Genomic DNA, 15355 nt, shown 5'->3' with positions numbered 1-15355 from the left:
GCACTATTCAGTCCATCCTGCCCAGAACCCACACCACCTCATCAGCAGAGCTACCACTGCCTGATTATCATCATAATCTTTGCTCTTACATTAATAACATTATTTTGCAAATTAGCAATATGATCTATTAATTCTTAATGATATCTGTATATCAAAAGGCACCTTGACATATACATCCTCAGCAACATAGCAGTCATTTTATTTAACATCGATGTGCTTTGCCTGCAAAGGAGGAAGCGAATATTGCACTTCGAATGCTGTAAAAATTCTGAAACCTTATTAAAATTATCCCCTTGCAAACCACTGAACCACAGAGTGGACTCGCAGAAACAGCCGACAGCAAGGTCACCAACAGCATAAATCTCCAGAAAAATTACTGACTACCTAATATGGGAATAACCAAGTGATTTAAAATCGTGTTGATCCTCAAACTCAAACCAACTGAATTGTTCGCTTGAACAAACAAATTATTTTTTTGTGCTGCCCGTGAAGCTGGTTACATCTGAAGGGCAAGAAGGCTCTTAAGTACTAAGAGATGCACAAGGTGAAATTCCAAGCTCTGTTGGGAAAGGTATCCCTTGGGAAGAGATAGGATGAATTCAGACTCATGTGGGACTTCAGGAGAGCCTGAAAAGATCTTCAAAGCAGGAATAAGAATCATCCCCAGTCAGAAAATCCTTTTCATATGGTAATTCAGTGTTCATTTTGTAAATACTCTTATTTTGCTAAGAAACAGATCCACTCAGCAACACACAGCTTTGCATGATCTTATATTTCTTCCCAGATGTGCAAGAACTGATGAGCAAGTGTGAGCATGCAAATCGGAACAGCTTAAAAAAAAGCAAGGGGGCACATGTACCTCACAATGGCAAGAAATGAATCAGCGACAAAGACTCAGAGGAAGTTAAGGAAAATGTCAAAGCAAATAGTGATGTGGCAACACAAGAGGGCAACAGCAGATGCACAAGGATATCTAAATTTAGGGACCTGGAGTCTGTAGTGGAGTTCGTGGTCTGTTAACCATGGGTGTTTTAAGGCAGCAGTTGCACTTAATCTCCAGCTAAAGGAAAAACAGAATGCTATTAAGAGTTTCCCCCAGAATCTTACAGTTCAGCAATTATCCGCTACAGGTCATGTGTTCTGCCATCATGAATGCTGTCATTTCAGAACACTACGCCAGGTGGCAGCTAATCCATTAATTAAGTTTTGTTTCACAGAAAAAATATATTCAGGTAACTTCAGAGCATTTTATGGATACAATGAACACCACCAATGAAGTGGCATTATAATATTCTACATGGACATAAAAAACTTAAGTCATATTAGTTCTGCAATGGAGTAGCACAAATGACACAGCTGTGTCATGATGGCATGGAACACGCATTTCAAAGATATAGGGATTATATACCATTTTTCCTTGATGAGAAGCTTTGAGATGAAATCTTTGGCCTCATCAGAAACACTTCGAAATTCCTCTTCTTCAAAATCCCAGTTACAGGCCAGGATATTGTTGAGGGTCTCGTTGTCATCATCACCCAAAAAAGGAGACAATCCACTGAGGCTGAAGTTAAAAGAAATACGTTCACTCCTCCTGTCTTTCCCCTCCCTGTACATGACCTCCAGTGTGCTACCTATGATTGTTCTGTCCCTACTGGCCTGTGTTGCAAAATGCTATTGTCTGAGAAGGTCCCCAGATCATTCTCATTTTTCATCTATTTACATGTTTAAATAATTACCCTTCTTCTCTAATAAACAAGTCATTGCTGTCTTTCATGGTAGGTCATATTTTCCAGACCTCTGACCACTCTTGCAGTACCCACTGGGAATTTACCAAGCAGTTTACATTATTCTGGAAGTGTGATGCTCAAACACTCATGAGGGATATGCATTGAAACAAAGAAGAAAAGCTCATGGCAATTGGAAAAGAGGAGAGATTGCTCAATATGGAATTTGGAAAGAAGTCTACATTTCTATCTTGAGTTCAGATTTTTTCAATCTGCCAGTATAGCAGCAAACTTGGGTGACTTACACAGTTCAACCTAGAAACAGCTTACAAAGCAGATACTGAATCCTACTTACAGCATATAAGCAATGACTCCTAAACTCCACATGTCTGTAGGAAAAGAGACAAACTCATAATTCACAACTTCAGGAGCAAGAAATTCTGGAGTCCCAAAGTTAACTCGAAGCTTTTCCCTGGGTTTATATCTAGGAAATGGGAACATCAATTACAGGTCTTATTAAAGGAATTCTGGAAGGAAATTCAGTAGGAAAACAAGGACAGACAATGGTACAAAGTAAAAAGAAGTATACCCATATACTGAATGAAAACAGTTTGCAAGCTTTATATCATACTAGGGCAAAATGCAACTGCTATGAAAAGGAAGAAATTCATATTTCAAGGACTTCCCAGAGCAGCTTTTACCATCCTTTTGGGACTTCTCCATATCATAGGCATGAAATTTTTAACCAGTAAATCCTTCACTGAGGTTATGGCACCTAATTAAACTAGAAAGTGATATAGCATGGGATATATTGTAACAGCCCTTGATGGTACGTTACACTCTCTTTTGAAGAATCTCTTAATATTGCAGACAAGAGACTAGACAAGATGTACTACTGGTTTTGTCCATTTTAGCTGTTCCAAGATACTTTTATGCCTGCTTAGTCAGAATCAACCCTCTTTCAACCATATACTTGAAAAAGGCTTCAGAACAAATTTTTTCCACTCAGCTCCAAACATTCCATATTAAAAGATATCCCTTGTTAAAAGAAAAAATTAATTTGTCCTAACAACAGTAGAAGGCCATTATTAATGAAATACATAAGTGTAGAGATGCAATATTTTTTCCATTGTTTCCTAATCCATTCATGATTAGTGAAAACACATGCATGTACCTTCTTGCCAATCCAAAATCAATAATTTTTATTTGATTTGCCTCTCGGTTCACACACAGGATATTCTCAGGCTGCCAAGAGAAACAAAAGAAAAAAATGCACTTTAATGAGTATGAAAAACTGGGCTTTTAGCAAACTGTAGGCAGAAAAACACTAAAAGCAGAGTAAATATCTTCTAAGCACCTTTTGCTTTCCTCCTTGTTCAGATTTCTCTGCATGGGTAGCCCTCTTGCTGTCACGCAGCCATTGGAGCTGTGCATTCTGTGCTTTGCAACTGCTTTTTCCTCTCCATGGCTTTTCAACTTGACATAAGGCAGCAGTTCAGATAAAGAACACATTAGGGTGAGGGGGACAGGGAAAGCAGACTTCCAAAGAGGGATTTCAGAATGCTGTCACTGGTGACACTGATTTTAAAAAATAGAATTTGTTGGGCTTTGAAATTTATCTTACAGCTTTACATTTCTGAGTTCACAGATGTTCTGTCAGATTGAACATTAATATATTAAGCTAGTCACATCAACTTTATGCTTTTCTCAGACATTTTAGCAAAAGATAGGATTCACAGGTTAAATCCCTCTGGATTTTTATAGGGCCAAATGCTACTCTTCACTTTCCTGGCAGGAATCCTTTAACTTCCAAGAATTACTGCAAATTCATACAGAAGGGACTGAGAACAGGATTTGGCCAATTGTCTTTGAAACGTAAATACCTGAAATACAGTCTCATATTCATTGCCAGCACTTTTATAGCTACTCTGTCTTATTGCTCAGTGAGTCCTCTTTGAAACAAAACAGCCCTTAACACTTAAAACATTAGTTAACCTTTGTCACCATTACTAATTCATTTTACATTAGGACTTTTAAACACCATATGTCCATAGTTTCTGAAGTCCTGGATGATTATGGTCAAGATTATTTTCTTTCCATTTCAAGCTTTCTTTCCCAAACTCATTTGTTACTGACAGCAATCTATGAACAAGCAAAACAGAAGGGAGAAGCTGTAGCTGGCGAGCACATGAAAAAAGATCTCTGGGATTAATTTCTTGGACTGTATATGTATCTTTTTGTCAGCAGTTTGACCTCATATTAAAACTGTGCCATCTCCAAGATCATAATTAATGTGTCCCAAAGAACTGTGTGAACTTCTGTTTGACAGGTTTCTAGGTAACTGGATGTTTATAAAGGTAAAGTGAGTCTGGTCACTGATCAGCTACTGAAGCAGGTCCCAACAAGCATCTGCTCATTTGCTTAACCACTGCAACAATATATATGCTAACAACATTAAGGATGTACTATATTAACTCAGTCATTACAAGCCAAGAACAGCAGCCATAATAAAAATCTCACCAAAGAGAAAACCATCTTATGCACTTTTTGTTTCTTTTTGCTTTGTTGTAAAGCTCAGGGATCACTAGGAAGTTTATAGACAGTCATAAAACTAAAGCCATCATCCCATTTTATTCCTGCACTAAACAGAGGTAAGAAACAATTCTATTATTCAATAAAAAACTTGTGCTAAGGGAGAAAGCCAGCTTAAATATACAATTTAATGAAAAATAACAACAAAAGTTTTCTTAGGGGTGATAGTTAACCATTTGCAGCCAGCCAGAGTAAGGATGTCCAACCGGTGGATTTGTTTTTGAAAAGAAGTGAGGAGACTTTTTGTGTATATAGTCAAGTAGTTCATATAACTAAGCAGAAGATTTAACTAAGTACACAGTAGAGGATCTGTCACCTTTCTCTGGGCTTTCAGCTACAGTGGCAGTTATTGACTAATCCAACACAGACATAATGTATTTGTTACATTAACCACTGACTATTTTTAGTTCTTTCATTTTAGCAAGTACTTTTTAATGCACTTTCCCTTAATCTGGCTATTTTTTCATGACTACAGCAGTTTAGTGTAGTCCTCAGAAACTTGTGCAGGGTTTATGCTGATCCTGAATGACCCTTGAATTTAGTTCCACTCACTCATGTCTTGATTTCTGCATAGTAAAAAATTGGGATAATTGCTAATTAAATAATATTTGCACAATATCTTGAGATTCAAATGTCGAAATTGAAAACAGTAAGGTATTTGTACTCAGCTGCTGGCTTTCTGTAAAATCAGCCTGTGGAAAATTCAAGCACTACGAGGCTTGATGACAAATGACCAGAATTCTCATCTAATTTACTTGGTCCTGTAGTAATTTAACTGATCTCAATGTGGTAAAGTAAATATGCATTGGTATAAGGAAAGTAGAATAAGGCCCTCTGTTGTTTCTGCCATGGGAATCTGCTAAGCTATATGGTCTACCATTAAGAGTAAGAATTTCCACATCTGTCATCGCACAAAATATACGTCATAATACTCTACCTTGAGATCCAAATGAAGAATGTACATTTGGTGCATGTACTGAATTCCCTTGCAGATCTGTTTTATGAATGAGATAGTATCCATCTCTGTCAAATTGTAGTTTTCATCAATAATTCGGTCAAATAACTCTCCTCCTTCCACACTGAGGAGAGAAAGACAATAAAGCAGTGGCCAAGTCCAAATCCAATCCCATGCAGTTAGATTAATACAGAATTTACACTACTGACTATTTTCATCATTGACAGTCAAGTGCAGTAAGATGGGTCTACAATATAAGCTTGTACCTTGATCTGAATTTTCCCAAATCTGGGTTCTTAAATTGAATTTAAGGCAATTATTTTGTGCCTAATTAGCCTTATAATCCAGCATAAAAACCAGGATTATCCTTTTAGGCACTGAGTATAAGGATTAGGCACAACACCTACATCTGGCTCCTCTTTGGTGTAAGATGTCTTCATTTACCTTCCAGAATTGGAGATATTCTGAGAAGTTTGTTTCTTAGTTGACACAAATTAAAATTATAAACCAAAGAGAAGATATATAACACAGGTCTTTCTTGAAATGGAACAGTGGCTTTACAGCACCAGTAATGTGGCACATCACTGGAAAAAATGCATAAATGGCTGATGGGAAAACTTTTCTCTTAAATTCCCTTTTTTTTTTTCTGTTGTTCTTGAATACATATTTCACATGTTCTTTCCTGTAAGAAGCTCTATTTCTAATTTCAGGAGAAAGCAAGAAGGAAATTGACAATTCTAGCAAAAGTGGTAAAGACAGAAAGGGAAAGAAAACACACTTACTATTCCATGACAAGTACAATGTCATTTTTAGATTCAAAGGCATCATATAGCTGGATGAGGTTCACGTGATTCAGCTGGTTCATGACATTGATTTCATTTTTAACTTCATCCTGTAAAGAGTCATAAGTATTGCTTCAGATGCCTTTTTTCTAAGAAAGCTACGTGAAACAGGACACAGTTTGAAGCAAATGTACATTATCGTCATGTATTCGCTTGTGGCAACCAAACACAGGGCTTTCCTTTGATTGCTCCTGCAGTGGTAGATATCAAGGCTATAGGAGTTACTGGACTGAACTCAGAGCTTGAGCGGGGGACTGCTTCAGCAATAACTATTTGGTGGAAAAGGAAGAAGAGAGCCCACTTGGACAAGTGGTGGGTTCACAGGGATGTAAAGAAAAAAGAGAGGCAGAAAATGACTTGGTTCAAACAGCTGTAGGTATACAAAATCAGGCTAAGAAAAGTCCAGAACAGTCCTCAAAACCTAACTTTGTAATCAGAGGAGAGAGAATGGTACCTCCATTCAGCCCAACTATTTTAGACATGCAGTTTAGAATGGGATGAATCATTCTGTGATGGTGTCAGTCTCTCTCCATTGACTACAAAAGGATTCTTTCTGATCAGCTTGGCCACAGCTATACCTTAGCAACTTCAGTTAGCCGAGACAAATCCCACTCCTGAATACCATTAATGACACTGCTGTCACATAAAGGATGATATGCATCATGATATGAGAAAGCAAGCCACAGATGGCCAGGAGGTTTGCAAAACAGGCCAGATTAATTCCTCTCATCTATATTTGTGTTGATTTCAGGAGCACAGATCATGTCTGTTATCAGCATCCCCCACAGTGATATCAAGTCATTGCAGCAAAGGCTACCGTGCGTTTGGGAGGCAATATGCTATGTCTCGGGCCTGACAAATGTTTTTACTATTAAAAAAAATGCTAATAGGATTAACAGCAGAAAGGAAAAAAAAAGAGTTAATAGAAGTTTTGAAGGAGAAGGGAAATAGCACTAGAGTCAATGCTAATCCAGCAGGTCCTATGAGTGTCTTGGCTTGTGAGACACTTGGTCATGGTGTGTTGTGTTGCTGAAGAACAGGTTGGGATCCCTTTGGGAACAAAAGACTAATATCACACTCTACCAACCTTCTGTTTTGGACCTTTTGCTTTTATAATTTTGGCTGCTAGCTTGAGACCTGTTGCTTTCTCTTCACATTTGTGCACTTGTCCAAATCGCCCTCTAGAGAAAAGGAGGAGGAAAAAAAATCATCCAGTGATACTGGTGTCAACTCTGAATGTAAACTGCAATATAAACAACATAAATTATCCTCTCCCTTCTGGATTGCATTTCAATTGCTCTATTATTGCTATTTTGTTGTGTAGATTATACTGGGTACTATTTATTTAGGCACACCAAAAGTCACACACTGTTCTATCTGGTATATCGCACTTATATGATTCACTATACTCACCTCATAACATGCAGTGACTAATCCCAGAGGAGTCAACATACTCTAAGGATAACGACTCATGCATAATCTGCCTCTCTCTATCGCATCATTCTCCTCCATGGGAGGGCTGTGATTCCATGAAGAACCAAAGCCTTACCCAAGAGCACACTGCCATCATAAATTACAATATCCCTCTATCCTAAACAATGTCAGCATGAGAGATCAAGGAATTACATGGCCTCTCAGATTAACCTGCTAATCTATCTGAAAATGCATGTGTTTTTGGGGATGAGACCCACTGAGAGAAAGAAGACTACAACATGTCTCTACGTCCTCCTGGCTGTAATGTGAGGTAAAGTATTACAGCATCTTAGGAGCCCTGTCATAAACCCTGAGGGCATCTTGCTGACCTAGAACAATACCAAACACAGGGCAAGTCTACTGGTGCCAAATAGTTAGCCAAAATTTACTCACACTAAAATCAGCCTCCTCTTTTCATCCCTCTATAAAGACTTCCATGACTTTGGATCTAGTGGGTCATGTTGCCTCCATTCACCTCCCAGGCTGCTTGGTTGTAAATTTATGCCTTGCTTTCCAAGTTGATTCCCTTTGTCCGACTTACCCTCCCAGAATTTCATCCTCATTGACATTATAATAATTGTTGATCCCCACCCTTTTGGCTGAGACAATCCGGTGATCAAATGGTGCTGGTGGAGTAGGAATATCATCTACAAAAATAAAAACAGACAGATAGCATATGAGTGGTCACATGCAGTGCTTGTCTGTCTCATATTTTATTTCCTCTTTTGCCCAGATAAGTTCATTTAAGAACTGAATACACTTACTGCAACTTTTATAGATAGGTCTTTCTCTGTTATTTAAGAAGGGGTTTATTTCAGAAGCTCTGGCTCAGAAAAAAGGTTGTTGTTTGGGAGCTACACTAAGACAAGGACTCCTTTATTAAGTTATCATATTCTGCACAACAGTAGGAAAAGGCAAAGACCACTAGACTGTATCAGTGTAGCTTCGTGCCCACAAAGGGCCTCAGCAACTCACTCTTATCTCTGATTTTTTAAAATATTTTTTTCCTCCTCAGGTACTCTTAATAGGTGAGCATGTACTGTAACTCTCCAGTGGGGTAGGAAGAGAAACTGAACTCTCCTCCAGACCCAGCTAAGAAAGGCTATTTCCCAGCTTTTGCTGTTCACAGTGAAGAATCCTCTTCTCTACTGATTGACATAACTTGTCCTTTTCTGCAGTGTGGTCATCACCTTTAAAGATCACATTTAGAGCTTATGCACATGGGGAAGTTTTGCCCTGGCAGACAGCATTTAGGGTTTCCAGTATGGCTCTGGATTTGGTATGGTAGAACACATGGTAACTGACACATGGTGCTCTGAAAAATTTTTGTCCTTAAAAAAGGATGATAGATAAAAGGTAAAGAGGGGCACAGAGAAGGGATGTGTTCCTGACATCACACTGCAGCAGCTACGGAGTTTCAGCAAGTCTCTGGTGTTATTGTCTGGACCTCCACATGCTGGACCTTTCTGCCACCCTTCTGTCAAAATCCCTGCTGGAGACCAGCCCTCCATGCCTAATTTGGACTTTTTAAAAAGCAGGGTGTTGCGACTTCAATTTCATACCCACGTTGTTTTTCATTTGATTGATATTCCCAAGAGTGACCTTTGGCTGACCAAGGTGACAAATACTTCTTCAACTGTTTGGGAGGGCTACAGTCCCAGTGTTTCCACATGAGCTCTCTGGTTTGGAATGCCAGCTCCTTTTTGTGTGAGGCTTGTTGAGCAATTTTAAAACCATCCATTACTCCAGTGAAAAGGATCAAAAACACAAACAAAAAACCCCATGACAGCATGTAGCTGGCAGGAACACTTTGGTCATTAATGTAGCAGTAGATTGTCCTTATTCACAGTGAATGTCCATTTTTCCTGGACACCAGCTGTGTACCTAGATTTTTTTTTGACAGCATTAATAACTTACATGGTCAGGAAGTTAGTTCATGGTCAAAGAATTGTGAAAAGCTGGGGCTTCTGGAAGTTTGCCACCTACTTGGGATTCTGCAGAGTTTGAATTGCACAACCATAAGTATGGGTCTTTGTGTCTTACCAAGACCCACAAAATGCCAAGAAAACCTCTACCCTAAGGCAGAATTTGACTCTAACAACACAAATTCCAAGGGCTCCAGAATGTAAGTGACAAAAGAAAATGTCTTTATAAAAGCTCAGCTGCAAACCGCTACCCAACTTTGGGCAAGGAAATGTTCTTTTAAAGAGGTCAGCCTGCTTTTTAAAACTACGTAAGTTTTTGCCTTCAAGATGTTCCCAGCGACAGAATTTCTATTTTTCTTTTCCTGAAAACCAGAGGGGATTTCTCCCTATTCAAGAATGACCTCCTATTACAGATCAAAGATGCTCCAGCAGAGACACTCTAACCTTAACGCCATCCCTAACAATTTGCCAGAGCTCAGGACAGTTTATAAATTTTAAAGTTTTAGTACACTATCTCCTGTTTCCTGCTACACAAACCTAGCACAAACATGTAACAACTGTTTCCCTTCCGCACTTTCCCCCCATTCCCAAAGCAAAGAAATTCATTCTGAGTCTTATGCATGCACATGCACACACAAATAGCTTCAAATCTTTCAGGCCCCCTCCTCATGTGCCACAATTTCACATACAGGGATAGGCACTGAAATTCTCAAGCTGGAAATCTAATATTAGAAATCTCTGCCTCAGCATGGTGAGCATGCTTCAGAGTTTGGTGCCTGAGCACCATTTATCTGACTGTTCAACAGCATCATTCAGGCTTCCACACAAAAGTCTGTATTTCTTTATAGGCTGTAGTTGTTCTCACTTCACATTACAATGGTACAAATATAAGCAAGCTGGTTTTTCAGGCTACATCCAGAGCACTGCAGATTCCCTGCTAACACACAGTTTCAGCACTTCCACAGGTCAACCAATTTTACCACACATGATATAATTTCTCCCTCCACTTTATAGTTCGGAGTCTTAGCTCTTTTGTTAAAAGAAGAGGGAGAGAGGATAGTATTAGTGGAGTAGTGCAGAAGCAAATTAATTGTGTATAATTTCTGACAGAACAGAAGCCTCTAAGATGGAAGCAAGCAGAACTGTGTTATTTCTCATCAGCTTAGGACATGGTCCATGAACAACTGTTTCCTGCCAGAGCTACCATGCACATCTTTTTCCCCTACCAATTACAATCACGAAATAATTCTCTTCTACAGATATCTCTCTCTGTCCATCACCTTAATACCCATGGAATTAAATGTTTTGCCTTTAAGATATTTCCTTTAGGAGTTTTTTATAGTTTTAAATATGTCATCAGCGCTTTCTGCAACTATCCTGCTCTTTTTGTTATCATCTTTGATTAGACCTTCATCATTCACTCAATGCTTACTGCTACTGCTATGCTCAAATTGGCAGGTCTGCTCAGTATTGAACTATAATTTCCTGTACCTTTTTCGCAGCTTTTACACCTGCAAGGACAAAACATGGCATTAGTGCAGGATACACTTAAAGCAGAGCAAATTTAGAAACACAGGTGAAAAATGCCTACACATACATTGCATTCAAATAACATTACGTAATTTTGTTTCATGGTGTAAAATAAACTGGTTTAATATTCACTTTGAGAAATAAAAATGGCCCCTAAATTAATCATGCCAGCAAAATATTTCTCAATTACTGAAATTCTCACCTGAGGTCTTCTAGACTTAACATTTGGCTATCAATCTCACCTTTAAAACAAGGGGAGAGTACTGGAATTTAACTATGTTCATATAGGTTCCTGAGAGCTTAAACCTGTTTATCCCTGAAGGGCTACATTCAATGTAGCAAAGAAAGAATTACAGTAAATAAATTGATTAGTTTAATTGTCTGGGCCAAGTTTCAAGTTTGACATTGTTATATTATCCCTTAAGTTACTACATTTTGCAATAAGTTAATTCCCAGTTGGCAATGGCCTAATTCCCAATGGTCTAATCTAACCTTATTTTGCTCATATGTTATAAGACACTGCAGTATATAAACTGAAAAATGGGAGCATTCTCCTCAGAGATAAAGAATAGCATAACATAATACCCATGTTCTTAATATTACCCAAGCAAACAAGCAAAGCACACTGCTAATTCCATGTATGGTAGATTGTTTGACTGTCTGTTTTAAGAGTATAATTTCACTCAGAGAGATAAACATATTTTTCACTTCTGCACTGGGCTAAATTTTCAACAGTATTTATATTAACCAGCCACTTTGACTTGAAACTTGAATGACACATTTTTCTAAAGCATAGGTCTCTTAAGAATGTACAGTATAAGCTTCAGGTCTTACCTTCCCTCTGGTGCCTCTTGATCATGGCTTTGTTCTGCCTCATCTTCCTTTTGGGAAGGAGCTGGTGGTTCCTCAACAATTTTTTCACTCTTATCAGCATTTCCTACCCCTCCATTCTCCCTCTCCTCTTGTTGTTCATCTCCAGGCACCTGATGTTCCTCCTTCCTCTCCTCATCTGTTGGGGGTTCACTCTCTATCTCTTGCACAGTTAGCCTTTGACAAGCATCATCAACAGCATCTTTTTCCTGCTGTTTTGCTGGAGCCAATGACTCTTGAACAGAGTTTCTCCTATATTCTCCTATATTCTGTTCTTCCTGAACAGAGTTTCTCCTATATTCTTCTATATTCTGTTCTTCCTGAACAGAGTTTCTCCTATGTTCGTAATAACTTTCAAAAGCCAAACTCTCTTCTTCCTTCTCTGATCCTTCAGTATGAAATCTGGGAGGATCCACTTCAAGCAGAACAGAACTTTCCCTCTTGGCATTTTCCTCATTGAGCTTATCAACTTCTTCTTCTTGAGAGCAGGACTGGCTCTTCTGGATGGCCCCCTCTGTAAGTGAAGAGATTACGAAGGAATCTGTCAGTGGTTTTCTGATAGTCAGTAACAACATTAAAGTAGGGCTGCACACTTAGCATAAATTTAGTTGCATTTGGAACTAGGCATTTGCTTTTCTCTTCCACTGTCGAGGTCAGTTCAAGTGTCTCCTAAGCAAGAGCAGACTACTTATTCAAAACAGAGATGTCATGGGTCACAAATGCTTCCTTTGACACACAGCACTAGAAAATGTTTTTGTCACTCAAAATTATTGTCAGCCAAGTCAAGGTTAATGAACTTCTCAGGCAAAGCACTTTTTTGAGCTTGAGTTTGAGACCCTGTGCACAGGCATGTGAAAAGTAGATTGATGTCACTTCAACAATTTTCACTCATGCTGTTGAGCACACATGTAACTCAAGCAACTTCATTGGAGCTGCTCAGGAACATAATGGCTAGTTTTGTGCTATTTCTTAGGAATTAGAAACCGATCAGAGGAAAAATAGTCCAACCTGTTGAATCTGGTGGCTTCTTTTCTTTTGTTTCTGTTTCATTCAAATGTAACTTTTCTTTGATGACCTGTGGAAAAGGCAATTGACATATTAGTCAATGTATACAGTTTACATATGGTATTGGTTCTCATGAAATTGCAACCTGAGTTTTTTGGGTCAAATACAAATACTTTGTGTTGTAATTCACACATTTCCCATAAATGACGGTCCTTATTATAATCACTACCAAGCTGATTGAATTGGTACCAGTGTAAAGCAAGAGAAATTATCTCAGTTGTGATCAGCATCAGTGTTGGCATAAAAACAGCCCAGAAAAAATCAGGACTGAACCTCAGAGTCTAAAAGAAAGAAACACCCAGAAATGAGCTGTCGCCCTGCACTAGCTTTTGCTGTTAAAATCTAGGTTAAACCAAGGCTTGGAATATTTAATATTCTAGTAAAATCTTTGGTAACGGTCTTAATGACAGATATCAAAAAGTTTCTTGCTGTTAATCAACATCTGGTAATGGTTTTTTTAATGATGCAACAATTTATTATGGGCTGATTGAGACAGTAACCAGGAATTGGAGCATATAAGACATAACTTCAGCTTTGTAGCCTTCTCTTACCTACACTTTACAATGTTGCAGTGACATCTAGAGGCGTTTCATACCAATTCAGGTCCTCTCAAAACCTCTGCTCTTTCAGTTACCTTTGTGGATATTTACTCGTATTCCTGTTGTGGATATTTACTCATATTCTTAAGCTGTGTACTGTTTCTTCACTTGCCACTCCCAGACTTTTTAGTAGGGTGGTGACCATGGTCTCTGCTGTTGCTTGGTGCTCCTTTTTCACCTGCCTTCTTCTTCCCACAGTACTATGAAACTGGTACTAACATTATTATTAATAGATCCACAAGGTGTGAAAAATGCAGATACCTCCAAGTATTTTCAAGAGGAACTGCCCACTACAGCAGTGTTATGTGTATCCCAACAAAATATACAGGGTCAGGAACTTAATTTTGAGTGTCTTAATCAAATGATTAGTCCCACAGCTTAGTCATATTGTACTCTGGGCATGAACCAGTTCTATTACTAAACATTTGTTCTGGTAAGCCCTCTGCACTTTTTATGCCTTTTTTTTTTTTATTTTAATGTCATCAGGCTATATAGAAAATAGGCATGAAATCAAAGCAATGTGTATCCACTATAAACAGAGTTCAAGGGAAAGGAAATTCCATGAGAAGCAAAAAAGAGTTGAGAAAAACTGGATGTAACTGCATGAAGGATTTCAACAAAACTTTTTCAGAAAATCTTGATCAGTAAGGGACAAGGAAACTGTAATATGAGCGTAAGATCTGAGACTGACAATTATTTGGGATGCAGTTGGTCCCAGGAGGTTGCAGGCCACAAAATGAAAAAGGCCTCAATACAACTAGGTATGCACTCTTGAAATATAAATCAGAGCCTTGTTCCCACAGAACTTAAATGTAAATGTAATTATTCCAGATGGATCACAGGGAATCAACCAATGCTCATTTTGTTATTTAATGGTGAAAGGCACCAAAAAAAAGGGGGGAAAAAAACTCAGACTTATTTATTCTGCAATGTGACTGCAATTAGTAATGCACTCAGATTCCTGTAAGTATGTCAGTCTCACCAGACCACTGAGGACATCAGCTCTGATCAAACACAGTCAGCTGAGCAAATAATCAGAGAAATGGCATCCAAGCCCTTTGATGCATAGGGCCAGATTTCACTTCTGCATTCAGAATTAATTGCAGACACACAGCGCTTCCTACTAAATATTGCTGTAGTTTGCAGGTGTGAAATACAGAAGCCAGCTTTTGGAAATCCGTCAAGTAGAAGGAACACTGGATGGTGCTGAACACCTGAGACTGCCAGGGCATTACATAAAATACTATCATGTTTATTCAAGCACCATTTCTGATCTCTTACATTTTAACAGCAGACGAGGAGCTCATACTAATTTAAATGAGGGGGAAAAAAAGAATACAAATGAAACATGTACTGGTATTCTTCAGAATCAATGTGCAGTAAATGCAGGGGCAATAGTGCACTAGAATAAGAAATACAAATATAAGGACTAGGTATCTGTAGACACATGAATAATTTATACATGAACATCCAAGTTTTCTACATGTTTAGCTATTTGCAGTAACATGTAACTTCAACTTGTCAAATCTTGACCTGGCAATAAAACCAAGAAATTTTGCTCATTATTCTCCCCTGTAAAAGGTAGGGGTTCACCGTGTTCTCTGGAGCTGACAGAAGTCAACATATCCTTCCCATCCTAGCCACAGGAGGTACAAAGACCTCCTTTTAGTTCTCCTTGTAGTTTTTCAGGGACACGTGTGAAGTCCAATCCCAGGCAGCTGCTCCGAGAGCCCATTGGTCCCAAAAGCTTTGACACTCTTCTGAAAATCTCAGCTGAAAG

At 38.6% G+C, this 15355-nt stretch overlaps 1 protein-coding gene across 2 annotated transcripts in view; it reads right to left on the bottom strand.

The window, feature by feature from the left end:
* MYLK4 (myosin light chain kinase family member 4) overlaps positions 1 to 15355 on the bottom strand; it is an 81014-nt gene that overhangs the window by 8192 nt on the left and 57467 nt on the right. For both annotated transcript variants that reach the window (XM_032682531.1, XM_032682542.1), the window contains 11 exons: positions 12920 to 12986; positions 11876 to 12425; positions 11003 to 11022; positions 8128 to 8233; positions 7201 to 7294; positions 6054 to 6163; positions 5254 to 5395; positions 2899 to 2969; positions 2080 to 2208; positions 1409 to 1561; positions 988 to 1060 (listed from right to left, as the gene is read on the bottom strand). In XM_032682531.1, the coding sequence (XP_032538422.1) occupies positions 988 to 1060; positions 1409 to 1561; positions 2080 to 2208; positions 2899 to 2969; positions 5254 to 5395; positions 6054 to 6163; positions 7201 to 7294; positions 8128 to 8233; positions 11003 to 11022; positions 11876 to 12425; positions 12920 to 12986 (1515 nt within the window). The remainder of the gene's footprint in view (positions 1 to 987; positions 1061 to 1408; positions 1562 to 2079; positions 2209 to 2898; positions 2970 to 5253; positions 5396 to 6053; positions 6164 to 7200; positions 7295 to 8127; positions 8234 to 11002; positions 11023 to 11875; positions 12426 to 12919; positions 12987 to 15355) is intronic.

Source organism: Chiroxiphia lanceolata, chromosome 1 (genome assembly GCF_009829145.1).
Source record: "Chiroxiphia lanceolata isolate bChiLan1 chromosome 1, bChiLan1.pri, whole genome shotgun sequence".
Taxonomy (NCBI): Eukaryota; Metazoa; Chordata; class Aves; order Passeriformes; family Pipridae; genus Chiroxiphia; species Chiroxiphia lanceolata.
The sequence above is the reverse complement of the archived record's forward strand: the minus strand, read 5'-3'. Positions and strand labels throughout refer to the sequence as shown.